At 41.5% G+C, this 26,032-nt stretch overlaps 1 protein-coding gene across 1 annotated transcript; it reads right to left on the bottom strand.

Moving 5' to 3' along the window:
- Nucleotides 1–24,534, bottom strand: LOC127303867 (photosystem II protein D1-like). The gene is made up of 2 exons (XM_051334576.1): nt 24,429–24,534; nt 1–593 (listed from the first exon to the last, which is right to left on the bottom strand). Exons 1-2 carry the CDS (start codon nt 24,532–24,534, stop codon nt 1–3), a joined length of 699 nt encoding a protein of 232 aa, XP_051190536.1.
- Between the last annotated feature and the right edge of the window lie 1,498 nt (nt 24,535–26,032).

The raw sequence follows: 26,032 nt of genomic DNA, 5'->3' as shown, positions 1-26,032 counted from the left end.
TTACCAGGTGCAATAAGATCTAGTTGGTAAGGATAAAATCTCCTTTCGTATATTATAAGTCTCTTCCTCTTGTCCAAATTTGTAACCCTCATTAGCAGATTCATTTTCAGTAGTTTCCCTGATCAAACTAGAGGTTACCAAGGAACCATGCATAGCACTAAATAGGGAGCCGCCGAATACACCAGCTACACCTAACATGTGGAATGGATGCATAAGGATGTTGTGCTCTGCCTGGAATACAATCATAAAGTTGAAAGTACCAGATATTCCTAAAGGCATACCATCAGAGAAGCTTCCTTGTCCAATAGGGTAAATCAAGAAAACAGCAGTAGCAGCCGCAACAGGAGCTAAGTATGCAACAGCAATCCAAGGACGCATACCCAAACGGAAACTAAGTTCCCACTCACGACCCATATAACAAGCTACACCAAGTAAGAAGTGTAGAACAATTAGCTCATAAGGACCACCATTGTATAACCACTCATCAACAGATGCAGCTTCCCAAATTGGGTAAAAGTGCAATCCGATCGCCGCCGAAGTAGGAATAATAGCACCAGAGATACTGATGACTTCCACCACGTCAAGGTGACACTCTGCTGGCGTGAAGTTGGCGTGGGAGATAGAAATCTTTGTGGTGTAACTTTTCTTCAGGTCCCCGGCAACGGCGCCAGAAATTTGCTTGATGCGTGTGGTTGGCACGTCCGTTGGGAACCCCAAGAGGAAGGTGTGATGCGCACAACGGCAAGTTTCCCTCAGTAAGGAACCAAGGTTTAATCGGACCAGTAGGAGTCAAGAAGCACGTTGAAGGTTGATGGCGGCGGGATGTAGTGCGACGCAACACCAGAGATTCCGGCGCCAACGTGGAACCTGCACAACACAACCAAAGTACTTTGCCCCAATGAAACAGTGAGGTTGTCAATCTCACCGGCTTGCTGTAACAAAGGATTAACCGTATTGTGTGGAAGATGATTGTTTGCGTAAAACAAGAAACAAGTATTGCAGTAGATTGTATTTCAGTAAAGAGAATTGGACCGGGGTCCACAGTTCACTAGAGGTGTCTCTCCCATAAGACAAACAGCATGTTGGGTGAACAAATTACAGTTGGGCAATTGACAAATAAAGAGAGCATGACCATGCACATACATATCATGATAATTATAGTGAGATTTAATTGGGCATTACGACAAAGTACATAGACCGCCATCCAACTGCATCTATGCCTAAAAAGTCCACCTTCAGGTTATCATCCGAACCCCCTCCAGTATTAAGTTGCAAAGCAACAGACAATTGCATTAAGTATGGTGCGTAATGTAATCAACAACTACATCCTTAGACATAGCATCAATGTTTTATCCCTAGTGGCAACAGCACAACACAACCTTAGAACTTTCTGTCACTGTCCCAGGTGTCAATGCAGGCATGAACCCACTATCGAGCATAAATACTCCCTCTTGGAGTTATGATAACCCACAAGTATAGGGGATCGCGATAGTCTTCGAGGGTAGTATAACCCAAATTTATTGATTCGACACAAGGGGAGGTAAAGAATACTTATAAGCCTTAACAACTGAGTTGTCAATTCAGCTGCACCTGGAAAAGCACTAGCAACAGGGGTGATGTGAAAGTAACAGTAATATGAGAGCAGTAGTAACAGTAACACAGCAGCAGTAATAGCAATATGAGAGCAATGGCACGAGAAGATAGTTGATACTACTTCCAATGACATGTAGAACAAGTATATTATGATGAGAGATGGACCGGGGTCCCCAGCGATCTACACTAGTGGTAACTCTCCAATAAGTGACAAGTGTTGGGTGAACAAATTACAGTTGGGCAATTGATAGGAATCAAAGCATTAAGAAAGAACATCAAGATTATTAATTATGTAGGCATGTTTTCCGTATATAGTCGTATGTGCTCGCAATGAGAAACTTGCACAACATCTTTTGTCCTACCAGCCGGTGGCAGCCGGGCCTCAAGGGAAACTACTGGATATTAAGGTACTCCTTTTAATAGAGCACCGGAGCAAAGCATTAACACACCGTGAAAACATGTGATCCTCACATCACTACCATCCCCTCCGGTTGTCCCGATTTCTGTCACTTCGGGGCCATTGGTTCCGGACAGTGACATGTGCATACAACTTGTAGATACAATCTAAGCAACAATATAGAGCTCAAATCTAAGATCATGCCACTCGGGCCCTAGTGACAAGCATTAAGAATAACAAGATTGCAGCAACAATAACTTCACAAACTTTATAGATAGACTAATCATAATGTATCATCCATCGGATCCCAACAAACACAACACCGATTACATCAGATGAATCTCAATCATGTAAGGCAGCTCATGAGACTATTGTATTGAAGTACATGGGGGAGAGTATACCGACATAGCTACTGCTAGAACCCGTAGTCCATGGGGGAACTACTCACGGAGCATGGCGGAGGCGGTGGCGTTGATGGAGATGGCTTCCGGGGGCACTTCCCCGTTCCGGCAGGGTGCCGGAACAGAGTTCTGTCCCCCGAATTGGAGTTTCGCGATGGCGGCGGCGCCCCTGGAGTCTTTCTGGAGTTTCGTCAATTGGTACTGCGTTTTTAGGTCGAAAGGGGTTTTATAGGCGAAGAGGCGGCGCAGGGGGGCACCTGGGGGCGCCACACCATAGGGTGGCGCGGGCCCAGGCCAGGCCGCGCCGCCTTATGGTCTGGTGGCCCTCTGGCCCCTCTCCGACTCCTCTTCGGTGTTCTGGATGCTTCCGGGAAAAATAGGAGGTTTGGCGTTGATTTCGTCCAATTCCGAGAATATTGCCCGAACAGCCTTTCTGGAACCAAAAACAGCAGAAAATAGGAACTGGCACTGTGGCATCTCGTTAATAGGTTAGTTCCGAAAAATGCAGGAAATCATCATAAAGTGCAAGCAAAACATGTAAGTATTGTCATAAAACAAGCATGGAACGACAGAAATTATGGATACGTCGGGGACGTATCAGCATCCCCAAGCTTAGTTCCTGCTCGTCCCGAGCAGGTAAACGATAAAAAGAATAATTTCTGTAGTGACATGCTACTTACATAACCTTGATCATACTATTACAAAGCATATGGAATGAATGAAGTGACTCAAGGCAATGATCTATAGTTGCTAACAAATAGATAACATATAGCAAAACTTTTCATGAAGAGTACTTTCAAGGCAAGCATCAAAATTCTTGCATAAGAGTTAACTCATAAAGCAATAAATTCAAAGTAAAGGCATCGAAGCAACACAAAGGAAGATATAAGTTTCAGCGGATGCTTTCAACTTTCAACATGCATATCTCATGGATATTGTCAACACAAAGTAATATGATGAATGCAAATATGCAAGTATGTAAGAATCAATGCACAGTTAACACAAGTGTTTGCTTCTAAGGTGGGAGGAAGTAGGTAACTGACTCAACATAAAAGTAAAAGAATGGTCCTTCAAAGAGGAAAGCATCGATTGCTATATTTGTGCTAGAGCTTTGGTTTTGAAAACATATAGAGAGCATAAAAGTAAAATTTTGAGAGGTGTTTGTTGTTGTCAACGAATGGTAATGGGTACACTAACTACCTCGCCAACCGGACTTTTAAGAGCGGCTCCCATTTTATTTTATTTTTTGGGTGGCACTCCTTCCAACCTTTCTTTCTCAAACCATGGCTAACCAAATCCTCGGGTGCCTGCCAACAATCTCATACTATGAAGGAGTGCCTTTTTATTTTAGTTTTATTATGATGATGACACTCCCCCCAACCTTTGCTTACACAAGCCATGGCTAACCGAATCCTTCGGGTGCCTTCCAACAATCACATACCATGGAGGAGTGTCTAATTAGTTTAATTAATTTGGGACTGGGAATCCCATTGCCAGCTCTTTTTGCAAAATTATTGGATAAGCGGATGTGCCACTAGTCCATATGAGAGTCCGTCAAAAGTAAATGACAAGGTTGAAAGCTAAACACCACATACTTCCTCATGAGCTATAAAACATTGACACAAATCAGAGGTGATAAATTTTGAATTGTTTAAAGGTAGCACTCAAGCAATTTACTTTGGAATGGCAGGAAATACCACATAGTAGGTAGGTATGGTGGACACAATTGGCATAGTGGTTGGCTCAAGGATTTTGGATGCATGAGAAGTATTCCCTCTCGATACAAGGCTTAGGCTAGCAAGGTTGTTTGAAGCAAACACAAGTATGAACCGGTACAGCAAAACTTACATAAGAACATATCGCAAGCATTATAATACTCTACACTGTCTTCCTTGTTGCTCAAACACTTTTACCAGAAAATATCTAGACCTTAAGAGAGATCAATTATGCAAACCAATTTTAACAGGCTTTACGGTAGTTCTCCACTAATAGGTTTAAACTACATGCAAAAACTTATGATCTACTTGAGAGCTCAAAACAATTGCCAAGTGTCAAATTATCCAATACATATGAGGCATTTTCTTCTTCCAACCAGATAAAGATAAGTATTGTAGCTTCCAACTTTTATCATTGAACATTAAAAGTAAAACGAAGAACAAGTGTTCATATGAAAAAGTGGAGCGTGTCTCTCTCCCAAACAAGGATTGCTAGGATCCGATCTTATTCAATCAAAACAAAAATAAAACATACAGACGCTCCAAGTGAAACACATATGATGTGACTGAATAAAAATATAGTTTCAGGGGAGGAACCTGATAAGTTGATGAAGAAGGGGATGCCTTGGGCATCCCCAAGCTTAGACGCTTGAGTCTTCTTGAAATATGCAGGGATGAACCACGGGGGCATCCCCAAGCTTAGACTTTTCACTCTTCTTGATCATATATCATCCTCCTCTCTTGACCCTTGAAAACTTCCTTCACACCAAACTTCTCATAAACTTCATTAGAGGGGTTAGTACTCAAAAAATTTGAATCCACCTTGGTCCTGTAGTGGCACATTGCAAGAACTCAATAAAACATTAGCTACAGCTCTCTATGTCTAGAAAAGCTCGCTTAAAGTCCACAAGAGACAATGCAAAAAACAGAGACAGAATCTGCCAAAACAGAACAGCCAGTAAAGACGAATTTTAATAAAATACTTCCGTTGCTCAAATCAGAAAACTCAAAACTAATGAAAGTTGCGTACATATCTGAGGAACACGCACGTAAATTGGCATATTTTTCTGATTTTTATACAGGGAAAACAGCCCAGATTCGTGACAGATAGAAATCTGTTTCTGCGCAGAAATCCAAATCTAGTATCAACCTTCGATTAAAGGCTTCACTTGGCACAACAAAACACAAAACTAAGATACGGAGAGGTTGCTACAGTAGTAAACAACTTCCAAGACACAAATATAAAACAAAGTACTGTAGCAAAATAACACATGGATTATCTCCCAAGAAGTTGCTTTCTTTATAGCCATTAAGATGGGCTCAGCAGTTTTGATGATGCACTCGCAAGAAATAGTATTGGAAGCAAAAGAGAGCATCAAGAAGCAAATTCAAAACACATTTAAGCCTAACATGCTTCCTATGCATAGGAATCTTGTAAATAAATAAGTTCATGAAAAGCAAAGTAACAAGCATAGGAAGATAGAACAAGTGTAACTTCAAAAATTTCAGCACATAGAGAGGTGTTTTAGTACCATACAAATTTCTACAACCATATTTTCCTCTCTCATAATAATTTTCAGTAGCTTCATGAACAAACTCAACAATATAACTATCACATGCATCATACTTTCCATGATTTCCAAACACATAATTTTTATCAAGTTCAAGAATAGTGGAATTAAAACTTTCAAACTTACTTTTATTAATAATATAACAAGGTAGTTGATCAATCTCAAGAGATATGGGACTCCTAGATAAAGTCATGAACTCTCCAATCCCATTTTCATTAGTAGTACAATTAATATTATCAAGTAACATAGGACCATCATCTAAAGCTTTATCATAAACATTTGCTAAGCAAAATTCTTTAGTACCATGCATTTCGACATCAGGCACAAACAAAGCATTATCATAAGATTTATCAAAGTAGCATGGATTATCATATATAACAGTAGCATAATTATTCTCAGAAGTTTTACTCATAGGGAATATTTCAAGAGAATCCACAGGAACATAACATTCAACCTCTTTCGGTAAGCATGGAGGACAATCAAATAATGTAAGAGATAAAGAGTTACTCTCATTAGGAGGTTGGCATGGGTAGCTAATCCATTCTTCCTCCTTTTGTTCGTCGCTCTCCTCTTCTTTTTCATCCAATGAGCTTTCAGGTTCATTAATTTCCTCCTCTTTTTCATCCAATGAGCTTTCGTGTTCATCGCTTTCTTCTTCCACGGGTTCCTGCAAATTGTGAGTGCATTCTTGTGCATTAATGAGTCTCTCTTTATAATCAATGATATAAGGATTATTACCGAAGCATTCTATGCAACAATTTAGGATAGAAGAGACATAATCTTTAAGGTCCTTACAAACAACACAAGTTTCATAATTCTCAACCATGAAGGATTCGATCTCAGAGGCTCCCATAAACACGACAAATTGTTCTACCTCTTCGAACCCATAATGAATATAGCAATTCCGATTATAGTTTTTAATTAAAAATTCCTCACTAAAGCCACATTGAAATTTAAGATGTTTAGTATCCTGTTGAGAGCAACAGTTTATATCATGGCGTTTAAGCAAGATTTTAGCAATTGTATTCACTTTTTCTATCATAGCACTCATTACTTCACCAGCTCTTGATTTCCTATAATTATTATAACATTCTATGAGCTCCAAGTAGGTTGTTGGTTCTCCCATAACAGTAGTTTTTAATTTTTTAGTTTTTCAAATTTTTATGGATTTTTGGGTATATGAGACAAATAAAACAAGACAAAAATAAACTAAGCAAAAGTAAACTACGCAAACTAATACTAGATAGAAATAAACTAAGCAAAAATAAACTAGACAAAAGCAAACTAAGCAAAACAAAATAAAATAAAACAGAGAGAGAGGTAGAGTGTACTCCCCAGGTGAACTTATGAGTAGAGCTATGCCTCCCCGGCAACGGCGCCTTAAAACGATCTTGATAACCCACAAGTATAGGGGATCGCGATAGTCTTCGAGGGTAGTATAACCCAAATTTATTGATTCGACACAAGGGGAGGTAAAGAATACTTATAAGCCTTAACAACTGAGTTGTCAATTCAGCTGCACCTGGAAAAGCACTAGCAACAGGGGTGATGTGAAAGTAACAGTAATATGAGAGCAGTAGTAACAGTAACACAGCAGCAGTAATAGCAATATGAGAGCAATGGCACGAGAAGATAGTTGATACTACTTCCAATGACATGTAGAACAAGTATATTATGATGAGAGATGGACCGGGGTTCCCAGCGATCTACACTAGTGGTAACTCTCCAATAAGTGACAAGTGTTGGGTGAACAAATTACAGTTGGGCAATTGATAGGAATCAAAGCATTAAGAAAGAACATCAAGATTATTAATTATGTAGGCATGTTTTCCGTATATAGTCGTACGTGCTCGCAATGAGAAACTTGCACAACATCTTTTGTCCTACCAGCCGGTGGCAGCCGGGCCTCAAGGGAAACTCTTTTGGATATTAAGGTACTCCTTTTAATAGAGCACCGGAGCAAAGCATTAACACACCGTGAAAACATGTGATCCTCACATCACTACCATCCCCTCCGGTTGTCCCGATTTCTGTCACTTCGGGGCCATTGGTTCCGGACAGTGACATGTGCATACAACTTGTAGATACAATCTAAGCAACAATATAGAGCTCAAATCTAAGATCATGCCACTCGGGCCCTAGTGACAAGCATTAAGAATAACAAGATTGCAGCAACAATAACTTCACAAACTTTATAGATAGACTAATCATAATGTATCATCCATCGGATCCCAACAAACACAACACCGATTACATCAGATGAATCTCAATCATGTAAGGCAGCTCATGAGACCATTGTATTGAAGTACATGGGGGAGAGTATACCGACATAGCTACTGCTAGAACCCGTAGTCCATGGGGGAACTACTCACGGAGCATGGCGGAGGCGGTGGCGTTGATGGAGATGGCTTCCGGGGGCACTTCCCCGTTCCGGCAGGGTGCCGGAACAGAGTTCTGTCCCCCGAATTGGAGTTTCGCGATGGCGGCGGCGCCCCTGGAGTCTTTCTGGAGTTTCGTCAATTGGTACTGCGTTTTTAGGTCGAAAGGGGTTTTATAGGCGAAGAGGCGGCGCAGGGGGGCACCTGGGGGCGCCACACCATAGGGTGGCGCGGGCCCAGGCCAGGCCGCGCCGCCTTATGGTCTGGTGGCCCTCTCGGCCCCTCCCCGACTCCTCTACGGTGTTCTGGCAGCTTCCGGGAAAAATAGGAGGTTTGGCGTTGATTTCGTCCAATTCCGAGAATATTGCCCGAACAGCCTTTCTGGAACCAAAAACAGCAGAAAACAGGAACTGGCACTGTGGCATCTCGTAAATAGGTTAGTTCCGAAAAATGCATGAAATCATCATAAAGTGCAAGCAAAACATGTAAGTATTGTCATAAAACAAGCATGGAACGACAGAAATTATGGATACGTCGGGGACGTATCAAGTTACAAGCATCTACTTGGCCAGAGCATCTACTAGTAACGGAAAGCATGCAAGATCATAAACAACACGTAGATATAACTTTGATAATCAACATAACAAGTATTCTCTATTCATCGGATCCCAACAAACGCAACATATAGAATTACAGATAGATGATCTTGATCATGTTAGGCAGCTCACAAGATCCGACAATGATAGCACAATGGGGAGAAGACAACCATCTAGCTACTGCTATGGACCCATAGTCCAGGGGTAGACTACTCACACATCACTCCGGAGGCGACCATGGCGGCGTAGAGTCCTCCGGGAGATGATTCCCCTCTCCGGCAGGGTGCCGGAGGCAATCTCCTGGATCCCCCGAGATGGGATCGGCGTTGGCGGCGTCTCTGGAAGGTTTTCCATATCGTGGCTCTCGGTACTGGGGGTTTCGTCACGGAGGCTTTAAGTAGGTGGAAGGGTAGGTCAAGAGGCGGCACGGGGGGCCCAAACCACAGGCCGGCGCGGCCAGGGGTGGGGCCGCGCCGCCCTAGGGTTTGGCCACCCCGTGGCCCCTCTTCGTTTCGTCTTCGGACTTCCGAAGCTTCGTGGAAAAATAGGCCCCTGGGCTTTGATTTCGTCCAATTCCGAGAATATTTCCTTACTAGGATTTCTGAAACCAAAAACAGCAGAAAACAAAGAATCGGCACTTCGGCATCTTGTTAATAGGTTAGTTCCAGAAAATGCACGAATATGACATAAAGTGTGCATAAAACATGTAGATAACATCAATAATGTGGCATGGAACATAAGAAATTATCGATACGTCGGAGACGTATCAGCATCCCCAAGCTTAGTTCTGCTCGTCCCGAGCAGGTAAAACGATAACACGTATAATTTACGGAGTGACATGCCATCATAATCTTGATCATACTATTTGTAAAGCATATGTAGTGAATGCAGCGATCAAAACAATGTATATGACATGAGTAAACAAGTGAATCATAAAGCAAAGACTTTTCATGAATAGCACTTCAAGACAAGCATCAATAAGTCTTGCATAAGAGTTAACTCATAAAGCAATAATTCAAAGTAAAGGCATTGAAGCAACACAAAAGAAGATTAAGTTTCAGCGGTTGCTTTCAACTTGTAACATGTATATCTCATGGATATTGTCAACATAGAGTAATATAATAAGTGCAATAAGCAAATATGTAGGAATCAATGCACAGTTCACACAAGTGTTTGCTTCTTGAGGTGGAGAGAAATAGGTGAACTGACTCAACATTGAAAGTAAAAGAATGGTCCTCATAGAGGAAAAGCATCGATTGCTATATTTGTGCTAGAGCTTTGATTTTGAAAACATGAAACAATTTTGTCAACGGTAGTAATAAAGCATATGCATCATGTAAATTATATCTTATAAGTTGCAAGCCTCATGCATAGTGTACTAATAGTGCCCGCACCTTGTCCTAATTAGCTTGGACTACCTGGATTATCACCGCAATACATATGTTTTAACCAAGTATCACAAAGGGGTACCTCTATGCCGCCTGTACAAAGGTCTAAGGAGAAAGCTCGCATTTGGATTTCTCGCTTTTGATTATTCTCAACTTAGACATCCATACCGGGACAACATAGACAACAGATAATGGACTCCTCTTTTAATGCTTAAGCATTCAACAACAATTAATTCTTTTCTCATTAGAGATTTGAGGATATTTGTCCAAAACTGAAACTTCCACCATGGATCATGGCTTTAGTTAGCGGCCCAATGTTCTTCTCTAACAATATGCATGCTCAAACCATTCAACTCAGTGTAGATCGCCCTTACTTCAGACAAGACGAGCATGCATAGCAACTCACATGAAATTCAACAAAGAGTAGTTGATGGCGTCCCCAGTGAACATGGTTATCGCACAACAAGCAACTTAATAAGAGATAAAGTGCATAATTACATATTCAATACCACAATAGTTTTTAAGCTATTTGTCCCATGAGCTATATATTGCAAAGGTGAATGATGGAATTTTAAAGGTAGCACTCAAGCAATTTACTTTGGAATGGCGGAAAATACCATGTAGTAGGTAGGTATGGTGGACACAAATGGCATAGTGGTTGGCTCAAGTATTTTGGATGCATGAGAAGTATTCCCTCTCGATACAAGGTTTAGGCTAGCAAGGCTTATTTGAAACAAACACAAGGATGAACCGGTGCAGCAAAACTCACATAAAAGACATATTGAAAACATTATAAGACTCTACACCGTCTTCCTTGTTGTTCAAACTCAATACTAGAAATTATCTAGACCTTAGAGAAACCAAATATGCAAACCAAATTTTAGCATGCTCTATGTATTTCTTCATTAATGGGTGCAAAGCATATGATGCAAGAGCTTAAACATGAGCACAACAATTGCCAAGTATCACATTACCCAAGACATTAATAGCAATTACTACATGTATCATTTTCCAATTCCAACCATATAACAATTTAACGAAGGAGAAACTTCGCCATGAATACTATGAGTAGAAACCAAGGACATACTTGTCCATATGCTACAGCGGAGCGTGTCTCTCTCCCATAAAGTGAATGCTAGGATCCATTTTATTCAAACAAAACTAAAAACAAAAACAAACCGACGCTCCAAGAAAAAGCACATAAGATGTGATGGAATAAAAATATAGTTTCAGGGGAGGAACCTGATAATGTTGTCGATGAAGAAGGGGATGCCTTGGGCATCCCCAAGCTTAGACGCTTGAGTCTTCTTAATATATGCAGGGGTGAACCACCGGGGCATCCCCAAGCTTAGAGCTTTCACTCTCCTTGATCATGTTGCATCATACTCCTCTCTTGATCCTTGAAAACTTCCTCCACACCAAACTCGAAACAACTCATTAGAGGGTTAGTGCACAATAAAAATTAACATATTCAGAGGTGACACAATCATTCTTAACACTTCTGGACATTGCATAATGCTACTGGACATTAGTGGATCAAAGAAATTCATCCAACATAGCAAAAGAGGCAATGCGAAATAAAAGGCAGAATCTGTCAAAACAGAACAGTTCGTATTGACGAATTTTAAAATGGCACCACACTTGCTCAAATGAAAATTCTCAAATTGAATGAAAGTTGCGTACATATCTGAGGATCATGCACGTAAATCGGCTTAATTTTCTGAGCTACGTACAGGGAGGTGGACCCAGATTCGTGACAGCAAAGAAATCTGGAACTGTGCAGTAATCCAAATCTAGTACTTACTTTTCTATCAACGGCTTAACTTGGCACAACAAAACACAAAACTAAGATAAGGAGAGGTTGCTACAGTAGTAAACAACTTCCAAGACACAAAATAAAAACAAAGTACTGTAGGTAAAAACATGGGTTGTCTCCCATAAGCGCTTTTCTTTAACGCCTTTCAGCTAGGCGCAGAAAGTGTGTATCAAGTATTATCAAGAGACGAAGTGTCAACATCATAATTTGTTCTCATAATAGAATCAAAAGGGTACTTCATTCTCTTTCTAGGGAAGTGTTCCATACCTTTCTTAAGAGGAAATTGATATTTTATATTACGTTCCCTCATATCAATGATAGCACCAACAGTTCGAAGAAAAGGTCTTCCCAATATAATGGGACAAGATGCATTGCATTCAATATCCAAGACAACAAAATCAACGGGAACAAGATTATTGTTAACGGTAATGCGAACATTATCAACTTTACCCAAAGGTTTCTTTGTAGAATGATCAGCAAGATTAACATCCAAATAACAATTTTTCAGCGGTGGCAAGTCAAGCATATTATAAATTTTCTTAGGCATAACAGAAATACTTGCACCAAGATCACATAAAGCATTACAATCAAAATCTTTAACCTTCATCTTAATGATGGGCTCCCAACCATCCTCTAGCTTTTTAGGAATAGAGGCTTCACGCTCTAGTTTCTCTTCTCTAGCTTTTATGAGAGCATTTGTAATATGATGCGTGAAAGCCAAATTTATAGCACTAGCATTAGGACTTTTAGCAAGTTTTTGCAAGAACTTTATAACTTCAGAGATGTGGCAATCATCAAAATTCAAACCATTATAATCTAAAGCAATGGGATCATCATCCCCAATGTTGGAAAAAATTTCAGCAGCTTTATCACAGGCAGTTTCAGCAGTTTCAGGCAGTTTTTCGCGCTTTGCATTAGAAGTGGAAACATTGCTAACACCAATTCTTTTATTAGTATTAGTAGGAGGTGCAGCAACATGTGTAGCATTAGCATTACTAGTGGTGGTAATAGTCCAAACTTTAGCTACATTCTTCTCTTTAGCTAGTTTTTCATTTTCTTCTCTATCCCACCTAGCACGCAGTTCAGCCATTAATCTTATATTCTCATTAATTCTAACTTGAATGGCATTTGCTGTAGTAACAGTTTTATTATGATGATTTTCATTAGGCAAAACTTTTGATTTTAAAAGATCAACATCAGCAGCAAGACTATCGACTTTAGAAGCAAGTATATCAATTTTCCCAAGCTTTTCTTCAACAGATTTGTTAAAAGCAGTTTGTGTACTAATAAATTCTTTAAGCATGGCTTCAAGTCCAGGGGGTGTGTTCCTATTATTGTTGTAAGAATTCCCATAAGAATTAGCATAACCGTTACCATTATTATAAGGATATGGCCTATAGTTGTTACTAGAATTGTTCCGGTAAGCATTGTTGTTGAAATTATTATTTTTAATGAAGTTTACATCAACATGTTCTTCTTGTGCAACCAATGAAGCTAATGGAACATTATTAGGATCAATATTAGTCCTATCATTCACAAGCATAGACATAATAGCATCAATCTTATCACTCAAGGAAGAGGTTTATTCGACAGAATTTACCTTCTTACCTTGTGGAGCTCTTTCCGTGTGCCATTCAGAGTAGTTGATCATCATATTATCAAGAAGCTTTGTTGCTTCACCAAGAGTGATGGACATAAAGGTACCTCCAGCAGCTGAATCCAATAAATTCCGTGAAGAAAAATTTAGTCCTCAAGATAGAAGGTTTGGATGATCATCCAAGTAGTCAGTCCATGGGTTGGGCAATTTTTAACCTGAGATTTCATTCTTTCCCAAGCTTGAGCAACATGTTCAGTATCTAATTGTTTAAAATTCATTATGCTACTCCTCAAAGATATAATTTTAGCAGGGGGATAATATCTACCAATAAAAGCATCCTTGCATTTAGTCCATGAATCAATACTATTCTTAGGCAGAGATAGCAACCAATCTTTAGCTCTTCCTCTTAATGAGAAAGGAAACAATTTTAGTTTAATAATATCACCATCTACATCTTTATATTTTTGCATTTCACATAGTTCAACAAAATTATTAAGATGGGCAGCAGATCATCAGAACTAACACTGTAAAATTGCTCTCGCATAACAAGATTCAGGCAAGCAGGTTTAATTTCAAAGAATTCTGCTGTAGTAGCAGGTGGAGCAATAGGTGTGCATAAGAAATCATTATTATTTGTGGTTGTGAAGTCACACAACTTAGTATTTTCAGCGTTGGCCATTTTAGCAACAGTAAATAAAGCAAACTAGATAAAGTAAATGCAAGTAAACTAATTTTTTTGTGTTTTCGATATAGTAAACAAGATAGCAAATAAAGTAAAACTAGCAACTAATTTTTTTGTATTTTGATTTAGTGCAGCAAACAAAGTAGTAAATAAAACTAAGCAAGACAAAAACAAAGTAAAGAGATTGAGAAGTGGAGACTCCCCTTGCAGCGTGTCTTGATCTCCCCGGCAACGGCGCCAGAAATTTGCTGCTGGCGTGAAGTTGGCGTGGGAGATAGAAATCTTTGTGGTGTAACTTTTCTTCAGGTCCCCGGCAACGGCGCCAGAAATTTGCTTGATGCGTGTGGTTGGCACGTCCGTTGGGAACCCCAAGAGGAAGGTGTGATGCGCACAGCGGCAAGTTTCCCTCAGTAAGAAACCAAGGTTTAATCGGAACAGTAGGAGTCAAGAAGCACGTTGAAGGTTGATGGCGGCGGGATGTAGTGCGGCGCAACACCAGAGATTCCGGCGCCAACGTGGAACCTGCACAACACAACCAAAGTACTTTGCCCCAACGAAACAGTGAGGTTGTCAATCTCACCGGCTTGCTGTAACAAAGGATTAACCGTATTGTGTGGAAGATGATTGTTTGCGTAAAACAAGTAAAACAAGTATTGCAGTAGATTGTATTTCAGTAAAGAGAATTGGACCGGGGTCCACAGTTCACTAGAGGTGTCTCTCCCATAAGACAAACAGCATGTTGGGTGAACAAATTACAGTTGGGCAATTGACAAATAAAGAGAGCATGACCATGCACATACATATCATGATAATTATAGTGAGATTTAATTGGGCATTACGACAAAGTACATAGACCGCCATCCAACTGCATCTATGCCTAAAAAGTCCACCTTCAGGTTATCATCCGAACCCCCTCCAGTATTAAGTTGCAAAGCAACAGACAATTGCATTAAGTATGGTGCGTAATGTAATCAACAACTACATCCTTAGACATAGCATCAATGTTTTATCCCTAGTGGCAACAGCACAACACAACCTTAGAATTTTTTTCACTGTCCCAGGTGTCAATGCAGGCATGAACCCACTATCGAGCATAAATACTCCCTCTTGGAGTTACAAGCATCTACTTGGCCAGAGCATCTACTAGTAACGGAAAGCATGCAAGATCATAAACAACACGTAGATATAACTTTGATAATCAACATAACAAGTATTCTCTATTCATCGGATCCCAACAAACGCAACATATAGAATTACAGATAGATGATCTTGATCATGTTAGGCAGCTCACAAGATCCGACAATGATAGCACAATGGGGAGAAGACAACCATCTAGCTACTGCTATGGACCCATAGTCCAGGGGTAGACTACTCACACATCACTCCGGAGGCGACCATGGCGGCGTAGAGTCCTCCGGGAGATGATTCCCCTCTCCGGCAGGGTGCCGGAGGCGATCTCCTGGATCCCCCGAGATGGGATCGGCGTTGGCGGCGTCTCTGGAAGGTTTTCCGTATCGTGGCTCTCGGTACTGGGGGTTTCGTCAAGGAGGCTTTAAGTAGGCGGAAGGGTAGGTCAAGAGGCGGCACGGGGGGCCCAAACCACAGGCCGGCGCGGCCAGGGGTGGGGCCGCGCCGCCCTAGGGTTTGGCCACCCCGTGGCCCCTCTTCGTTTCGTCTTCGGACTTCTGGAAGCTTCGTGGAAAAATAGGCCCCTGGGCTTTGATTTCGTCCAATTCCGAGAATATTTCCTTACTAGGATTTCTGAAACCAAAAACAGCAGAAACAAAGAATCGGCACTTCGGCATCTTGTTAATAGGTTAGTTCCAGAAAATGCACGAATATGACATAAAGTGTGCATAAAACATGTAGATAACATCAATAATGTGGCATGGAACATAAGAAATTATCGATACGTCAGAGACGTATCACACTCTACCGCTGAGTTATATCCCTTCCCCGTCCCATCGAGAAAGAGAATTAACGAATCCTAAGGCAAAGGGGCGAGAAACTCAAGGCCACTCTTCCTCCGGGCTTTCTTTCCGCACTATTATGGATAGTCAAATAATGGGAAAAATTGGATTCAATTGTCAACCGGTCCTATCGAAAATAGGATTGACTATGGATTCGAGCCATCGCACATGGTTTCATAAAATCTGTACGATTTTCCCGATCTAAATCGAGCAAGTTTCCATGAAGAAGATCTTGTTCAGCATGTTCTATTCGATACTGGCAGGAGAAGAACCCGACTCGGTATTCTTAAAAAAAGAGGGGAAGCAGAACCAAGTCAAGATGCTATGGGTCGCCCTTCTTCTTGCGCCAAAGATCTTACCATTTCCGAAGGAACTGGGGCTACATTTCTTTTCCATTTCCATTCAAGAGTTTCTATCTGTTTCCACGCCCTTTTTTTGAATGTACCGAAATTTCCATTCAAGAGTTTTTATTGAATGTTTGTTACAATAGGTCAGCCACTTTATGTATTCCTCTATCCGTAGAGTACATTGAATGTACCGAAATGGCTATAACAGAGTTTCTGTTATTCATATTAACAGCTACTCTAGGGGGAATGTTTTTATGTGGTGCTAACGATTTAATAACTATCTTTGTAGCTCCAGAATGTTTCAGTTTATGTTCCTACCTATTGTCTGGATATACCAAGAGAGATCTACGGTCTAATGAGGCTACTATGAAATATTTTCTCATGGGTGGGGCAAGCTCTTCTATTCTGGTTCATGGTTTCTCTTGGCTATATGGTTCATCTGGGGGGAGATCGAGCTTCAAGAAACTGTGAACGGTCTTATCAATACACAAATGTATAACTCCCCGGGAATTTCAGTTGCGCTTATATCCATCACTGTAGGACTTGGGTTCAAGCTTTCCCCAGCCCCTTTTCATCAATGGACTCCTGACGTCTACGAAGGAGTGTGGTTCGTTCGACAAATTCCTACCTCTATATCTATCTCTGAGGTGTTTGGGTTTTGCAACACTCCATAAACATGCAGAAGAGAAATGTTATCCCCACTCCGACCAAGACAGAACTTTTACCAAAAGTTTATTGTGATCTTTTTGTTCAAATAACAATTAAGGTGAAGCAGGGTAAGGAACAACGAATCTCTTTATGATAAACAGATCCATTTTGCCAATTCGAAACAAAAATAAAAAGGAACATAGTTCCAATAAATGGAACACTTCCCCGTCTCCTTCCCACTCTTTCTTTTTCTCCCTCTCTCTTCTCTCCTATGGCCAGGGCATGTGACACCCCTCGCTTTTTCTTCTCATGAGCATGGCCGGGCCTTGGTGCCTGTTGACGCGTAAAGCACACGCCCGTTGGGAACCCCAAGAGGAAGGTGTGATGCGTACAGCAGCAAGTTTTCCCTCAGTAAGAAACCAAGGTTTATCAAACCAGTAGGAGTCAAGGAGCACGTGAAGGTTGTTGGTGACGGAGTGTAGTGCGGCGCAACACCAGGGATTCCGGCGCCAACGTGGAACCTGCACAACACAATCCAAATACTTTGCCCCAACTTAACAGTGAGGTTGTCAATCTCACCGGCTTGATGTAACAAAGGATTAAATGTATGGTGTGGAAAATGATGTTTGTATGCGAAGAACAGTAAAGAACAATGTTTGCAGTAGATTGTATTCAGATGTAAAAGAATGGACCGGGGTCCACAGTTCACTAGTGGTGTCTCTCCAATAAGATAAAGCATGTTGGGTGAACAAATTACAGTTGGGCAATTGACAAATAAAGAGGGCATAACAATGCACATACATATCATGATGAGTAGAGTGAGATTTAATCGGGCATTACGACAAAGTACATAGACCGCTATCCAGCATGCATCTATGCCTAAAAAGTCCACCTTCGGGTTAGCATCCGCACCCCTTCCAGTATTAAGTTGCAAACAACAGACAATTGCATTAAGTATGGTGCGTAATGTAATCAACACAAATATCCTTAGACAAAGCATCGATGTTTTATCCCTAGTGGCAATAGCACATCCACAACCTTAGAACTTTTTGTCACTGTCCCAGATTTAATGGAGGCATGAACCCACTATCGAGCATAAATACTCCCTCTTGGAGTCACAAGTATCAACTTGGCCAGAGCCTCTACTAGCAACGGAGAGCATGCAAGATCATAAACAACACATATGTGATAGATTGATAATCAACTTGACATAGTATTCCATATTCATCGGATCCCAACAAACACAACATGTAGCATTACAAATAGATGATCTTGATCATGATAGGCAGCTCACAAGATCTAACATAATAGCACAATGAGGAGAAGACAACCATCTAGCTACTGCTATGGACCCATAGTCCAGGGATGAACTACTCACACATCAATCTGGAGGCGATCATGGCGATGAAGAGACCTCCGGGAGATGATTCCCCTCTCCGGCATGGTGCCGGAGGCGATCTTCTGAATCCCCCGAGATGGGATTGGCAGTGGCGGCGTCTCTGGAAGGTTTTCCGTATCGTGGCTCTCGGTACAGGGGTTTTTGCGACGAAGGCTATAAGTAGGCGGAAGAGCAGGGTTGGAGGCGGCGCAGGGGCCCCACACCATAGGCCAGCGCGGGCCCCATGGGTACGGGCCCTCGTGGCCCCACTTCGTATCCCCTTCTGTCTTCTGGAAGCTTCGTGGAAAAATAAGACCCTGGGCGTTGATTTCGTCCAATTCCGAGAATATTTCCTTTGTAGGATTTCTGAAACCAAAAACAGCAGAAAACAGCAACTGGCTCTTCGGCATCCCGTCAATAGGTTAGTGCCGGAAAATGCATAATAATGACATAAAGTGTGTATAAAACATGTGAGTATCATCATAAAAGTAGCATGGAACATAAGAAATTATAGATACGTTTGAGACGTATCAAGCATTCCCAAGATTAGTTCCTACTCGCCCTCGAGTAGGTAAACGATAACAAGGATAATTTTTGAAGTGACATGCTATCATAATCTTGATCAATACTATTGTAAAGCATATGAGAGGAATGAAGTGATTCGAAGCAATGGTAAAGACAATGAATAAACAACTGAATCATATAGCAAAGACTTTTCATGAATAGTACTTTCAAGTAAAGCATCAATAAGACTTGCATAGGAGTTAACTCATAAAGCAATAGATTCTTAGTAGAAAGTTTTGAATCAACACAAAGGAAGATATAAGTTTCAGCAGTTGCTTTCAACTTCAACATGTTTATCTCATGGATAATTGTCAACACAAAGTAATATGATGAATGCAAATAAGCAAGTATGTAGGAATCTATGCACATAGTTGACACAAGTGTTTGCTTCTAAGACAGAAAGAAGTAGGTAAACTGACTCAACATAAAAGTAGAAGATAGGCCCTTCGCAGAGGGAAGCATGGATTGCTATATTTTTGCTAGAGCTTTTATTTTGAAAACATAGAAACAATTTTGTCAACGGTAGTAATAATTCATATGTGTTATGCATAAGATATCCTATAAGTTGCAAGCCTCATGCATAGATTACCAATAGTGCCCGCACCTTGTCCTAATTAGCTTGGATTTACATGGATTATCATTGCATAACATATGTTTCAACCAAGTGTCACAAAGGGGTACCTCTATGCCTCATGTACAAAGGTCTAAGGAGAAAGTTCGCATTGGATTTCTCGCTTTTGATTATTCTCAACTTAGACATCCATACCGGGACAACATAGACAACAGATAATGGACTCCTCTTTAATGCATAAGCATTCAACAGCAGATAATATTCTCATATGAGATTGAGGATTGATGTCCAAACTGAAACTTCCACCATGGATCATGGCTTTAGTTAGCGGCCCAATGTTCTTCTCTAACAATATGCATACTCAAACCATTTGATCATGATAAATCACCCTTACTTCAGACAAGACGAACATGCATAGCAACTCACATGATATTCAACAAAGGTGAAATAGTTGATGGCGTCCCCAGGAACATGGTTTTCGCTCAACAAGCAACTTATAAGAAATAAGATACATAAGCGACATATTCTTCATCACAATAGTTTTTAAGATATTTTCCCATGAGCTATATATTGCAAAGACAAAAAAATGGAATTTTAAAGATAGCACTCAAGCAATTTACTTTGGAATGGCAGAGAAATACCATGTAGTAGGTAGGTATGGTGGACACAAATGGCATAGTTTTTGGCTCAAGGATTTTGGATGCACGAGAAGTAATCCCTGTCAATACAAGGCTTAGGCTAGCAAGGTTGTTTGAAGCAAACACAAGTATGAACCGGTACAACAAAACTTACATAAGAACATATTGCAAGCATTATAAGACTCTATACTGTCTTCCTTGTTGTTCAAACCCTCACCAGAAAATATCTAGACTTTAGAGAGACCAATCATGCAAACCAAATTTCAACAAGCTCTACGGTATTTCTTCATTAATAGGTGCAAAGTACATGATGCAAGAGCTTAAACATGATCTATTTGAGCACAACAATTGCCAAGTATCAAATTATTCAAGACATTATAGCAATTACCACATGCAGCATTTTCTGTTTCCAACCATATAACAATGAACGAAGCAGTTTCAACCTTCGCCATGAACATTAAGAGTAAAGCTAAGAACACATGTGTTCATATGCAACAACGGAGCGTGTCTCTCTCCCAAACAAAGAATGCTAGGATCCGATTTTATTCAAACACAAACAAAAATAAAAACATACAGACGCTCCAAGTAAAGCACATAAGATGTGACGGAATAAAAATATAGTTTCACTAGAGGTGACCTGATAAGTTGTCGATGAAGAAGGGGATGCCTTGGGCATCCCCAAGCTTAGATGCTTGAGTCTTCTTAAAATATGCAGGGATGAACCACGGGGGCATCCCCAAGCTTAGAGTTTTCACTCTTCTTGATCCTATTGTATCATCCTCCTCTCTTGATCCTTGAAACTTCCTCCACACCAAACTCAAAACAAACTCATTAGAGGGTTCGTGCATAATCAAAAATTCACATATTCAGAGGTGACATAATCATTCTTAACACTTCTGGACATTGCACAAAGCTACTGAAAGTTAATGGAACAAAGAAATCCATCAAACATAGCAAAACAAGCAATGCAAAATAAAAGGCAGAATCTGTCAAAACAGAACAGTCCGTAAAGATGAATTTTTCTGGGGCACTTAACTTGCTCAGATGAAAATGCTAAAATTGAATGAAAGTTGCGTACATATCTGAGGATCACGCACGTAAATTGGCAGATTTTTCTGAGTTACCTACAGAAGGGGCGGCTCAATTTCGTGACAGTAAGAAATCTGTTTCTGCACAGTAATACAAATCTAATATCATCTTTACTATCAAAGACTTTACTTGGCACAACAATGTAATAAAATAAAGATAAGGAGAGGTTGTTACAGTAGTAACAACTTCCAAGACTCAAATATAAAACAAAAGTGCAGAAGTAAAATAATGGGTTGTCTCCCATAAGCGCTTTTCTTTAACGCCTTTCAGCTAGGCGCAGAAAGTGTGAATCAAGTATTATCAAGAGATGAAGCATTAACATCATAATTTTCACAAATTGTCACAATAGGTATCTTAGATGTTCCATTATCTATAGTGGTACTAAGGGCTTTGTCAATTTTACGCCTATAATAGTTTTTTTGGCTTAGGCACCTTAGAGACATACATGAACTTTTGCTCCTTACCCACATAAGCTTTCTCCTTAAACTTAAGAGAAGAAAAAGTTGAACCCAAGGTTCCCATAGCTTCTTCAAGTTCACTAATCCTATGGGTTTGATTATCATGAGTAGCACAAGTTTCTAAGACGGCAATTCTCTCGTTAATTCCACCTAGAGATTTATCAAGTTTATCAGTGCTATTAAGTAATATTCCCAATTTAGTATTAATACTTGGAAGATTTTTCTCTATGGTCTCCAACTTTTTCATGACATCTTCAAGAGAGATTTCAATTTTAACTTCATTAACAGGTGGTATTCCAACTAAACTCTCAATAATGCAACTAGCTTCTAAAGCAGGAGTGCCTAGAAAATTACCTCCTGCGAGAGTATCAAGAACATACCTATTCCAGCTAGAGATACCAACATAAAAATTCCTGAGTAGGATAATAGTGGAGTGTTTCTTAGTGCACCTATTATGAGCATCACTAACTCTATACCAAGCATCTTTTAAACATTCTCCCCCTTGTTGCTTAAATGAACGAACTTCAACTTCAGGATTACTCATTTTAGCAATAGTAAATAAAGCAAATTAGATAAAGTAAATGCAAATAACTAATTTTTTTGTGTTTTTAATACAGAGAACGCAGACAAGACAGTAAATAAAGTAAAAGCAAGTAACTAATTTTTTTGTATTTTTGATATGAGGAAAACGAACAAGACAGTAAAATAAAGTAAAGCAAGTAACTAATTTTTTTGTATTTTGATATAAGAAAGCAAACAAAGCAGTAAATAAAATAAAGTAAAGCAAGACAAAAACAAAGTAAAGAGATTGGAAGTGGGAGACTACCCTTGCAGCGTGTCTTGATTTCCCCGGCAACGGCGCCAGAAAAAGAGCTTGTTGACGCGTAAAGCACACGCCCGTTGGGAACCCCAAGAGGAAGGTGTGATGCGTACAGCAGCAAGTTTTCCCTCAGTAAGAAACCAAGGTTTATCGAACCAGTAGGAGTCAAGGAGCACGTGAAGGTTGTTGGTGACGGAGTGTAGTGCGGCGCAACACCAGGGATTCCGGCGCCAACGTGGAACCTGCACAACACAATCCAAATACTTTGCCCCAACTTAACAGTGAGGTTGTCAATCTCACCGGCTTGCTGTAACAAAGGATTAAATGTATGGTGTGGAAAATAATGTTTGTATGCAAAGAACAGTAAAGAACAATGTTTGCAGTAGATTGTATTCAGATGTAAAAGAATGGACCGGGGTCCACAGTTCACTAGTGGTGTCTCTCCAATAAGATAAAGCATGTTGGGTGAACAAATTACAGTTGGGCAATTGACAAATAAAGAGGGCATAACAATGCACATACATATCATGATGAGTAGAGTGAGATTTAATCGGGCATTACGACAAAGTACATAGACCGCTATCCAGCATGCATCTATGCCTAAAAAGTCCACCTTCGGGTTAGCATCCGCACCCCTTCCATTATTAAGTTGCAAACAACAGAAAATTGCATTAAGTATGGTGCGTAATGTAATCAACACAAATATCCTTAGACAAAGCATCGATGTTTTATCCCTAGTGGCAACATCACATCCACAACCTTAGAACTTTTTGTCACTGTCCCAGATTTAATGGAGGCATGAACCCACTATCGAGCATAAATACTCCCTCTTGGAGTCACAAGTATCAACTTGGCCAGAGCCTCTACTAGCAACGGAGAGCATGCAAGATCATAAACAACACATATATGATAGATTGATAATCAACTTGACATAGTATTCCATATTCATCGGATCCCAACAAACACAACATGTAGCATTACAAATAGATGATCTTGATCATGATAGGCAGCTCACAAGATCTAACATGATAGCACAATGAGGAGAAGACAACCATCTAGCTACTGCTATGGACCCATAGTCCAGGGATGAACTACTCACACATCAATCCGGAGGCGATCATGGCGATGAAGAGACCTCCGGGAGATGATTCCCCTCTCCGGCAGGGTGCCGGAGGCGATCTCCTGAATCCCCCGAGATGGGATTGGCGGCGGCGGCGTCTCTGGAAGGTTTTCCGTATCGTGGCTCTCGGTACAGGGGTTTTCGCGACGAAGGCTATAAGTAGGCGGAAGGGCAGGGTTGGAGGCGGCGCAGGGGCCCCACACCATAGGCCGGCACGGGCCCCATGCTGGTCGCGCCGCCCTATGGGTACGGGCCCTCGTGGCCCCACTTTGTATCCCCTTCGGTCTTCTGGAAGCTTCGTGGAAAATAAGACCCTGGGCGTTGATTTCGTCCAATTCCGAGAATATTTCCTTTGTAGGATTTCTGAAACCAAAAACAACAGAAAATAGCAACTGGCTCTTCGGCATCTCGTCAATAGGTTAGTGCCGGAAAATGCATAATAATGACATAAAGTGTGTATAAAACATGTGAGTATCATCATAAAAGTAGCATGGAACATAAGAAATTGTAGATACGTTTGAGACGTATCAGTGCCATGCACCATCACCACCACCTCCCTCCACCTCAGCCCTATTTCCTTCTGGCCCGCATCCCTCCATCTTGGACCCTCCCTGGATCTCTCTCTCCCTCTCTAGCACAACCCATGGGCGAGCACCAGCCCATCCACCGAAACCCTAGCCTGGAGACACACCTGCGGCCAAAAATATCTCCCGCGCATGCAACGATGCGCCCGCTCGGCCTTCCCTCTCTGGACACCTCGGTTCCCCACCCTGCTGACGCCCCTCCGCAGACGTCATCACGTCCCCACCAGGGTGACGCCAGCCCTCGCGCCCTGGTTGGCCGTTGCCACCGCCGTCGCCCGCCCTCTGCCCTCCTCCGCCTATATAAAGGCCACGCCGCGCCTCTCCACCCCTCACACCACTCCCTCTCACCCTCCCAGAGAACACCCAAAGGGCGCTGAGGCGCTCCTATGGCCACCACTCCCCACCATCCCTCGCCTGCCGTGGTCGCCCGCCGGAGAAGAAGAGGGTGTTGCCGGGCTGAAGGCACGCTGCCTCCCTCTCTCCTTCCACTCTACCGCATCCTGCCTTCCTCTACACCATCCTAACCCCTCCCTCGCCGTTCCAAGACGACCGGAGCCTGCCGCCACCAGCCCTGCTGCCAGAGGCCATGAAGAAGGAGAAGCCGCCGGAGCCGTAGGAGACGCAGTCGAGCCGCCCCATGATGAACCCGCGAAGCCCCCACTCCGCCCTGCTGTCGCCGTCGATGACCCGCCGCTCGCCGGTGAGTCCCGCCGCCCTTCCCCTCCCTTCTCTGCCGCGTCCGGCCGCCCGCTCGCCCATCTGCGAGGAGAAGCGGAGACGATGGCCTGGGGCCATCCGATCCCCATCGCTCGGTTGCATGGCCCATGCATCCAGCATGGCCATGCAAGGCCTGGCCCACCTTGGCCCCCCGCTCTTTTGTTTTTATTTCTTCCTTTTTCTTCTCTGCCCGCGTGGCAATTCCCCTGGGCCGGCCCATCTCTCACACAAAACAGCCCAGCAGTTTCCGTCCAACTCTCCATTTGAATTCCGTTTAAACATTCCTGTTTTTGAATTAATAACCAGTGCACCAATTTGTAAATAACTCGAGATTTATAAGTCCAAATGAAATGAAACCAGTGACATTAGAAAGATATTTTGGAGACCTTTCACATGCCCCTAACCTCGTATTTTTATGATTTTTCTACGATTTTAGGTGTAATAAACTTGCTCTATACATTATGCATACTCCACAAAAAATCCTAAAATCATAGATTTAATATTTTTAACTGTTTCCAATTGTGTTAATCTTGTTTTAATGTTGGTGATGACCCACAAGTATAGGGGATCGCAGCCGTCTTCGCGGGTAGTATAACCCAATTTATTGATTCGACACAAGGGGAGACAAAGAACACTTGGAAGCCTTAACAGCGGAGTTGTCAATTCAGCTGCACCTGGAAACAGACTTGCTCGCAAGAGTTTATCAGTAGTAACAGTTTTATAGCAGTAGCAGTAGTGAAATAACAACGGCAGAGTAACAGAGACAGCAGTAGTGATTATAGTAAATAGCAGGATTAAAATACTGTAGGCACGGGGACGGATGACGGGCGTTGCATGGATGAGAGAAACTCATGTAACAATCATAGCAGGGCATTTGCAGATAATAATAAAACGGTGTCCAAGTACAAAGCAATCAATAGGCACGTGTTCCAATTATAGTCGTACGTGCTCGCAATGAGAAACTTGCACAACATCTTTTGTCCTACCAGCCGGT

The sequence above is a fragment of the Lolium perenne genome, chromosome 7, assembly GCF_019359855.2.
Source record: "Lolium perenne isolate Kyuss_39 chromosome 7, Kyuss_2.0, whole genome shotgun sequence".
In the NCBI taxonomy this organism is placed as follows: domain Eukaryota; kingdom Viridiplantae; phylum Streptophyta; class Magnoliopsida; order Poales; family Poaceae; genus Lolium; species Lolium perenne.
Note: the sequence above shows the minus strand (reverse complement) of the source record. Positions and strands in the feature narration are given on the sequence as shown.

Excerpts from the sequence above, each read along its gene's own strand:
- LOC127303867 (XM_051334576.1), bottom strand. The coding sequence starts at position 24,534 with ATGACGTCTGCGGAGGGGCGTCAGCAGGGTGGGGAACCGAGGTGTCCA. Across the intron at positions 594-24,428 it reads GGAGATATTTTTGGCCGCAG|AGTGTCACCTTGACGTGGTG; the intron begins GTGTGTCTCCAG and ends TCACGCCAGCAG.